This window comes from Oncorhynchus masou, chromosome 32 (assembly GCF_036934945.1).
Source record: "Oncorhynchus masou masou isolate Uvic2021 chromosome 32, UVic_Omas_1.1, whole genome shotgun sequence".
Classification (NCBI taxonomy): domain Eukaryota; kingdom Metazoa; phylum Chordata; class Actinopteri; order Salmoniformes; family Salmonidae; genus Oncorhynchus; species Oncorhynchus masou.
In genome coordinates, this window is record NC_088243.1 from 89017177 (window position 1) to 89027420 (window position 10244).

Below are 10244 nucleotides of genomic sequence, written 5' to 3' on the forward strand. Positions count from 1 at the left end.
TCCTGTGAGCCTCTGACTGAGGCCATCGCTGTCAGTCATTTACACACTGCACTGCTGATAGACCGCTATTAGCATCCTGTGAGCCCTGACTGAGGCCATCGCTGTCAGTCATTTACACACTGCACTGCTGATAGACCGCTATTAGCGTCCTGTGAGCCTCTGACTGAGGCCATCGCTGTCAGTCATTTACACACTGCACTGCTGATAGACCGCTATCAGCTTCCTGTGAGCCCTGACTGAGGCCATCGCTGTCAGTCATTTACACGCTGCACTGCTGATAGACCGCTATTAGCTTCCTGTGAGCCCTGACTGAGGCCATCGCTGTCAGTCATTTACACGCTGCACTGCTGCCATTTGACGTAACGTATCTGAAATGGTTTTTACGACTTGACTGAGCAATAATTTCAGGTGAAGGGTTTATACGTAGAACGACATAGAACGAAAATATAACTCGTGATTGTTTTCACATTTACGACGTTGTTTACTAAAACCAAATAGAGGAGCCTCAAAACATACAAGTGTTTGGAGCTAGTGGACAATTATAATAATAATAATAGGTATAGCTTCCTCATTTCTCTTATCTCTGATGCACTCATTTCCCATTCATAGAACAACAATATAGAATAAAAAAAGATGTTTTCAGATGTGTTGATCACTAAACCAGCTTGCTGACAACAAGGATGTTGGTTGTTCTGTTTCTCTGTTCTTTTATGTCCCAATTTCTGTTTTCCAATTCTGTATCCAGAAACTTCTCTTTTTTTTCTGTTTTGGACTGTTTCTTTTTCTCTCCTGATTAAACCTTGATCCTTTCTGTTTTCCTGGAAACTTCTTTCTTTGTTTTGTCTTTTTTTGACCCTAGCCTGTCGTCTGTTTCTTCTATCCTGACGTTTTCCACTCATCTACCTTATAGTACCTGTAATCAGAACCAAAATCATTTTCTATTGCCATAGTTTACTGAAGAATATAGGACATCGACCACATGTATATCTCTGCAGGAAACCATTTGAAAGCAGTCAATAGACACCACACAAATGCATATTCCTAAAGACGAACACCAGATAAATACATCAAAGCAAAACCAACAATCAGTCTTTTTTAAAGAAGTAACAGTTTTAAAAGATTAGATCTTAAGGTAATGGAAACACCCTGTACAATATGAGTGATCACACTGCATTCCACAACCTGTTTTTTTTTGTGAAGAAAGGGTCTGAGCTTTCTAAAAGCCCCGAAGGGTTAAAAGCATTCAGACAAATAGTATGACCCCATGGCCCCTACCTTCAAAAGAATGGTATGACCCATTGGCCTTTCTTGTCTTGCATGAAAATGCTCCAGGCTCAAGGTACAGGTTACCCTTAGGCCCTAAGTAGGTACAGATATGTCACATGCTTCATAGACAACAGATGCAGACAAACAGTGCCATGCTTACTGACGGGCCCTTCCCAACAATGCAGAGTTAAACATAAGATTAAGTAAAAATAGGAAAAGTGACATAATGAATAACAAATAAAAAATAACATAGCTATATACAGGGAGTAGAAAATAACACAGCTATATACAGGGAGTAGAAAATAACATGGCTATATACAGGGAGTAGAAAATAACACAGCTATATACAGGAAGTAGAAAATAACATGGCTTTATACAGGGAGTAGAAAATAACATGGCTATATACAGGAAGTAGAAAATAACATGGCTTTATACAGGAAGTAGAAAATACCATGGGTATGTACAGGAAGTAGAAAATAACATGGCTATATACAGGTAGTAGAAAATAACATGGCTATATACAGGAAGTAGAAAATAACACAGCTATATACAGGAAGTAGAAAATAACATGGCTATATACAGGGAGTAGAATATAACACAGCTATATACAGGGAGTAGAAAATAACATGGCTATATACAGGAAGTAGAAAATAACATGGCTATATACAGGAAGTAGAAAATAACATGGCTTTATACAGGGAGTAGAAAATAACACAGCTATATACAGGAAGTAGAAAATAAGATGGCTATATACAGGAAGTAGAAAATAACATGGCTTTATACAGGGAGTAGACAATAACATGGCTTTATACAGGACGTAGAAAATAACATGGCTATATACAGGAAGTAGAAAATAACATGGCTTTATACAGGGAGTAGAAAATAACACAGCTATATACAGGAAGTAGAAAATAAGATGGCTATATACAGGAAGTAGAAAATAACATGGCTTTATACAGGGAGTAGACAATAACATGGCTTTATACAGGAAGTAGAAAATAACATGGCTATATACAGGGAGTAGAAAATAACATGGCTATATACAGGAAGTATAAAATAACATGGCTTTATACAGGAAGTAGAAAATAACATGGCTATATACAGGAAGTAGAAAATATCATGGCTATATACAGGGAGTAGAAAATAACATGGCTATATACAGGGAGTAGAAAATAACACAGCTATATACAGGGAGTAGAAAATAACACAGCTATATACAGGAAGTAGAAAATAACACTGCTATATATAGGGAGTAGACAATAACATGGCTTTATACAGGAAGTAGAAAATAACATGGCTATATACAGGGAGTAGAAAATAACATGGCTATATACAGGGAGTAGAAAATAACATGGCTATATACAGGGAGTAGAAAATAACATGGCTATATACAGGAAGTATAAAATATCATGGCTTTATACAGGAAGTAGAAAATAACATGGCTATATACAGGAAGTAGAAAATATCATGGCTATATACAGGGAGTAGAAAATAACATGGCTATATACAGGGAGTAGAAAATAACATGGCTATATACAGGAAGTAGAAAATAACACTGCTATATATAGGGAGTAGAAAATAACATGGCTATATACAGGGAGTAGAAAAATTTGGCTATATACAGAAAGTAGAAAATAACACGGCTATATACAGGAAGTAGAAAATAACATGGCTATATACAGGGAGTAGAAAATAACGCAGCTATATACAGGAAGTAGAAAATAACACTGCTATATATAGGGAGTAGAAAATAACATGGCTATATACCGGGAGTAGAAAATAACATGGCTATATACAGAAAGTAGAAAATAACACGGCTATATACAGGAAGTAGAAAATAACATGGCTATATACAGGGAGTAGAAAATAACACAGCTATATACAGGAAGTAGAAAATAAGATGGCTTTATACAGGGAGTAGAAAATAACATGGCTATATACAGGAAGTAGAAAATAACATGGCTTTATACAGGAAGTAGAAAATACCATGGGTATGTACAGGAAGTAGAAAATAACATGGCTATATACAGGTAGTAGAAAATAACATGGCTATATACAGGAAGTAGAAAATAACACAGCTATATACAGGAAGTAGAAAATAACATGGCTATATACAGGGAGTAGAATATAACACAGCTATATACAGGGAGTGGAAAATAACATGGCTATATACAGGAAGTAGAAAATAACATGGCTATATACAGGAAGTAGAAAATAACATGGCTTTATACAGGGAGTAGAAAATAACACAGCTATATACATGAAGTAGAAAATAAGATGGCTATATACAGGAAGTAGAAAATAAGATGGCTTTATTTAGGGAGTAGAAAATAACATGGCTATATACAGGGAGTAGAAAATAACATGGCTATATACAGGGAGTAGAAAATAACATGGCTATATACAGGAAGTAGAAAATACCATGGCTATATACAGGAAGTAGAAAATAACATGGCTATATACAGGAAGTAGAAAATAACACAGCTATATACAGGGAGTAGAAAATAACATGGCTATATACAGGGAGTAGAAAATAGCATGGCTATATACAGGAAGTAGAAAATACCATGGCTATATACAGGAAGTAGAAAATAACATGGCTATATACAGGAAGTATAAAATAACGCAGCTATATACAGGGAGTAGAAAATAACATGGCTATATACAGGAAGTATAAAATAACATGGCTTTATACAGGAAGTAGAAAATAACATGGCTATATACAGGAAGTAGAAAATATCATGGCAATATACAGGGAGTAGAAAATAACATGGCTATATACAGGGAGTAGAAAATAACACAGCTATATACAGGGAGTAGAACATAACACAGCTATATACAGGAAGTAGAAAATAACGCAGCTATATATAGGGAGTAGAAAATAACATGGCTATATACAGGGAGTAGAAAATAACATGGCTTTATACAGGGAGTAGAAAATAACATGGCTATATACAGGGAGTAGAAAATAACATGGCTATATACAGGGAGTAGAAAATAACATGGCTATATACAGGAAGTACCAGTACCGAGAAATGGACAGGGGTACGAGGTAATTGAGGAAGCTAGGTACTGTATATATTTGTACGGGTAAAGTGACTAGCAGCAGCGTGTGTGGTGAGTGTGAAAGAGTGTGTGTGTGTGTGTGTGGCGTCAGTACGCATGTGTGTGCATGTTATGTGTGTGTGTGGGCGCATGTGGTGTGTGTGTGTGTGTGTGCGTTGGGGTTGTCGGTGTAAGTATGTGTGAGTCTGTGGGTAGAGTCCAGTGTGTGTGTGCATAGAGTCAGTGCACAAGAGTTGGTGCAAATGGGCCAATGCAGGTAGTCTGGGACAGGTAGCCATTTTATTTACTATTTAGCAGTCTTGTTTAGAAGTCTGATTGGCTTGGGGGTAGAAGCTATTCAGGGTCCTGTTGTTTCCAGACTTGGTGCATTGGTACCGCTTGCCGTGCGGTAGCAGAGAGAACAGTGTATGGCTTGGGTGGCTGGAGTCTTTTACAGTTTTTTGGACCTTCCTCTGACACTGCCTGGTATAGAGGTCCTTGATGGCAGGGAACTCAGCCCCAGTGATGTACTGGGCCGTACGCTCTACCCTCTGTTGTGCCTTGCGGTCGCATGCCAAGCAGTTGCCATACCAAGCGGTGATGCAGCCAGTCTAGATGTTCTCGATGGTGCAGCTGTAGATTTTTTTGGGGAGAATCTGAGGGCCCATGCCAAATCTTTTCAGACTCCTGAGGGGGAAGAGGCGTTGTCGTGCCCTCTTCACAACTGTGTTGGTGTGTTTGGACGTTGATAGATCCTTAGTGATGTGGACACATAGGAACGTGAAGCTCTAGACCCGCTCCACTACAGTCACATGGATGTGAATGGGACTCCCCCTGATTACTGTAGTCCACCATCAGCTCTTTTGTCTTACTGACGTTGAGGGAGAGGTTGTTGTCCTGCCACAACACTGCCAGGTCTCTGACCTCCTCCCTATTGGCTGGTCTCATCATCGTTTACCACCATTGTGCAAAATAAACTTTCTAGTTTACCCCATTAGTTAACACTATCAATGTTTTCCTCTACTGGGTGAATTGCCAATATTAGTCACTTTTAATGCAATATACTGAAACAAAATGAAATAAGCAAGATACTTTTTTTTGCACCGCAGCAGGATTATATTGACAGGGATGACTCAGCCCGTACTCGACAGACCTGTGTGGCATAACCAATCAGAGCTGCAGTACCCCTATATGCAAATAGACCATTGCCATATATGGATCTGTGCCATCCCTTAATAAAACTGGACTGTGTTTACAGCATGAGCGATTGTGAGTAGATGCATTTGTTGTGAGTAGATACACTCATCAAAGTGAGAGCTGCATGTAGCCACATGTGAACATTTAGTTCATATCCTTTGCGACTTAGTGACTTATTAGCTCAGTTATAGATAGTTTGTAATCAGCAGTGGAGGAGTGGTCGCTTCCAACAAGAACACAAAACATGTACATTTCTAGACATCTTTGAAAAGAAACTCAGGTAAAGAGCATTTCTTCTGTCTTAATAGGGCTGTGTTGTATTTTGAGACAGAATGAGCTCAGTAGCCATTAGGCAGAGGCATCATTTGTTTTCTCTGTAATAATGGTATGGGAAGAATAATTAACTTTATTTTGTATAGTGGTTTCTTGCATCTAACAACACATTTTCGGTCACATCCTTGTCTGAAGGACAAGTGGATAAACAGGTTAATTTCAAGCCCTGCATATTTTTTTCAAAAACTCAACAACAACGAAAAACACTGAATGTAGGCTTACATTGAACACCACACATTGGCTGCTAATACAGGCTGAATGATAGAACAGCTATTTTACATGTTAGAATATTATGGGATGCATTTTCACCTTTGTTTTTGATGGTAGACCATTCTAATAGGCCTACATTAGGACCAAATAGCCACTGTTATAACTGTAACTTCAAGTGGGTACAACCTCAGTGGTTACAATAAAAGTACACCAGAAGTTGCACAGACTTCTCACAACGTTGAAGTTTGCGTTCAGCAGACCGGACATTTTCTCAGTGCCGAAAAAAAAATTGGTCAGGGAACATTGACATCGTGTTGTCGGCAAACTTAATTATGGTGTTGGAGTCATGCACAGTTGTGGGTGAACAGAGAGTACAGGAGGGGACAAAGCACGCACCCCTGAGGGACCCCTGGGTTGAGGGTCAGTGTGGTGAATGTGTTGTTGCCTGCACTCACCACTTGGGGGCCGGCCCGTCAGGAAGTCCAGGATCGAGTTGCAGAGGGAGGTGTTCAGTCCCTGGGACCTTAGCTTAGTGATGAGCTTTGAGGGCACTATGGTGTTGAACACTGAGCTGTAGTCAATGAACAGCATTCTCACATAGGTTGTTCCTTTCGTTCCAAGTGGGAAAGGGCAGTGTGGAGAGATTGCGTCTGTGGATCTGTTGGGGCGGTATTCAAATCGGAGTGGGTCCAGTGTGTCTGGGATGATGGTGTTGATGTGAGCCATGAACAGCATTTAAAAGTATTCTTGGGCACAGGGACTATGGTGGTCTGCTTGAAACATGTTGGTATTACCGACTCTGTCAAAGAGAAGATGAAAATGTCAGTGAAGACACTTGCCAGCTGGTCAGCGCATGCTCGGAGTACACGTCCTGGTAGTCCATCTGGCCCTGCGGCCTTGTGAATGTTGACTTATTTAAAGCTCTTACTCACATCGGCTACGGAGAGCGTGATCACACAGTCATCCGTAACAGCTGGTGCTCTCATAGATGCTTCAGTGTTGCTTGCCTCGAAGCGAGCATAGAAGGCCTTTAGCTTATCATACATTCATCTCTCTACCCTTGTTTAGCATCATCATGGTGTCTCACATTCATGTCTCTCTAACCTAGTTTAACATCATCACGGTGTCTCACATTCATGTCTCTCTAACCTAGTTTAACATAATCAACGTGTCTCACATTCATGTCTCTGTACATTCACATGTCTTTATACTCTTTACTCTCTCCACAGACGAGGAAGGAGGCGCCTCCAACCCCGACCCACACCACCCCCACTCCCACCAGAACACCCCAGTTCACCCGTCGGTTCAGCAGCCCAGAGGGACCCCCCACTCCCAGTGGGTTCCGGTCCCCTACCCCCCAGACCAGCATCACCTCCTCCGCATCCAGGCCCCACCACCAGGGCACCACCACACCCACCTCCCCTGTCTCCCCACCCTGGGAGACAAGGTGCCAGTCCCCCGCGGTGGTCAACCAGACCACCAAACCCTTCTCTACAGCCTCTTTATCCAGGCCTAAACCATCCACTACCACCTTACCTATATCGCCTGTATCTCCCTGGGGGTCCCGCTGTCAATCCCCTAACATCAACCAGACAACCAAGCCTTTCTCCACCTCCACCACCATCTCCAACTCTTCCTCTTCCAGACCCTCTCACCAAGGCACCATCACCTCTCCTCTCTCCCCCTCACCCCTATCCCCTCCCTGGGGTTCCAGATGCCAGTCTCCCATTGTCAGCCCCAACAACTCCAAGGCAAACCATCGCCTGTTAGCCAAGAACATCATCAACGCCGCCAAACGTAAAAACAGCCCGTCCCCAGGTGCTCTGAGCGGCCACAATCTCCCAATCTCCCCACTAGGTGACAACACCACCCACCAGCACCACCAGGGCTACGACCACAGTAGCAGCAGCTCCAAGCCCCCCTTCAGCCCCTACCAGTCCAGGGCCATGGGGTGCCAGTCTCCCCCTTTCGCCAGCCCTCCTCCCACCCCTACAGGGGTGATCCGGTCCCCAGTAAGGCTCTACAACACCAGGTCCCTCACTGACTCGGATGCTTCGGTGGAGTCGGAGGACTCTGGGCTGAGGTCTCCAGGACTGCAGCGTACCCACAACACCTGTCCCCGGGGCTGGGGCGGCAGCCTGAGGGTGAAGAGGGGCAGTTTTGGCACCGACCTCTAGGGGGAGCCGGGGAGAGAGGGTCAGGAGAAAGGACCATTAAGTGAAATAAGAGAAAGACAATGGACAATTCTTAATTTCATTGACCTATAGGAGCATCTAAGATGGAGGGCCAGCTCAGTGCTTGCCTCACAGGGGAGATATGGAAAGGACTTTGAAAGGAACTGACCTTGTGTGTTTGTTGCTTTGTAGTAAGGGACAATAATGTTGACCACACAGTAAAGAACCTGATGCCCTTACAATGCAGCTGGGACATAGAAGCAAACTGTCAACTAAAACCCACTGATTTAGCTGGCTGGCTATAGAAGAGTCCAGGACCGTCAAGCTCAGAGCTAGCTCAACAGTGGGATTTCTGAGAGGAGATTGAAGGGACAATTCACTGTTGCCTCTTCCTCTCATTCTTACATCTTATAAAACACGTTATACATTTATTACACACACAAAAAAAAGGAAATTAAAGGGATTCTAAAATCCAAAGAGACTTGTCTGCAACTTTTGATATGGACCTTGTAATTGAAAAACAAAATGTGTTGTTGTAATCAAGCATTGCTGAAATGTAAAACAAGCTTTTGACTTTGACAAGAGTTCCTTGAATAATCAAATTATTACAGTAGCTTACTTATGTTTACTCTTAAAACATTTTTTTGTGTTTATTGTAATTTGTACCAAAAAAAAGAAGAAAAAGGTATACAGGCTAGAAGAAAAATACCAAAGACAATATCTGGAATGATGCAGTGTTTTCAAAACAGTGTTAAACTTTTCATCCCCCACGTAAGACACTGATAATGTGGTGTCGTAGATAGGCCCTTTGCAGTTGTTTTGTATGTATATATATATATATGTTTTAATGTTGCTGGGTATACATTGGAATAGAAAAGAATGCAGTTAAACCATAGGTTGACGTGATGTTTGCAGGTCTGACACAGGTCAAACTGGGGGGGAGAGAAAGAGGGTGCCATTTTAAAATGGCACCCTATTCTCTACGGTGCACTATTTTACACCCGAGCCTTATGGGGCCCTGGTCAAAAGTAGTGCACTAAATAGGGTGCCATTTGGAAACAGAGCACCATTTAGGACGCATGCAGAGTACGGAGAGGTCCGTTTTAGTTCTGTAGTCGTCGTGTCTACAGGGAGGCAGTACCGTAGTAGTAGTGTCTACAGGGAGGCAGTACCGTAGTCGTCGTGTCTACAGGGAGGCAGGTGTAGGAGTTTGGTAATATTACAGTTTACTGGACTTTCATCAAACAAATCCCTTTGAAAGTTGACTTGATAGTTATTAGATTAGGAAAACAAAACAACAACAAAAACGGACTATTACTCTTCCAACTCTGAATGAGCACGTAGAGATAGAATGGGTAGAGTCAGAGCCATATACATTTACATTGACATTTTATAAATACGGCTCTGGATTACGATGTGGATTCTCTACCATTCCAGAACTTTACTATGCAAAGAATCAAGGAACGTTGTTGTGGTGTTGAAAAAAATCACAAATGTCCCAAAATTTACACTACAGTAGAGTATATCCTTTTTTAATCAACAGGGGGGGGGGCAAAGCTTCTTTACCTATCGCAGTGCAATAATATCCCCATTATATACTGTATATACAGTTACTGTATGTTGTTTTATGTACACCTTTGTTTCAAATGAATGTACAGATTGGCAGGTAGAAGAGAGACAGAGACAAAAGGACGGGTTGACCTTTTATGGAGAAAGTTTATGTGAGGTTTTCTATGTTAACCAATGGGACACAATGTTACCGTTTCTAATACTGATGTGTCTACTACTCCGGGCACCGACAACAAACTAACAATGGCATCAAATCGACCATGTATACTACATAAAATGCTACATTCTGAGTGATAGAAGACGAAAAGGAGTTGGGTTTGTTGTCACTAATGTTGTAGAGACAAACATCTGTGTGTACCACGACGATGACGATCAAGGTAGCCAATAGGAAAGGTGAATAAAAGAGTCATTCCACAAGAGATGGTTAAGAGTAGGTTACAGACATTGGGT

General features: G+C 41.6%; 1 protein-coding gene across 1 annotated transcript in view; it reads left to right on the plus strand.

Annotated features, from left to right (window-relative positions):
• Nucleotides 1–8864, plus strand: part of LOC135526784 (synaptopodin-like) — a 51845-nt gene extending 42981 nt beyond the window's left edge. Inside the window, exon 5 of the mRNA XM_064955441.1 lies at nucleotides 7281–8864. Within this exon, the coding sequence (XP_064811513.1) occupies nucleotides 7281–8228 (948 nt within the window). The 3' untranslated portion in view covers nucleotides 8229–8864. The remainder of the gene's footprint in view (nucleotides 1–7280) is intronic.
• Nucleotides 8865–10244: the final 1380 nt, after the last annotated feature.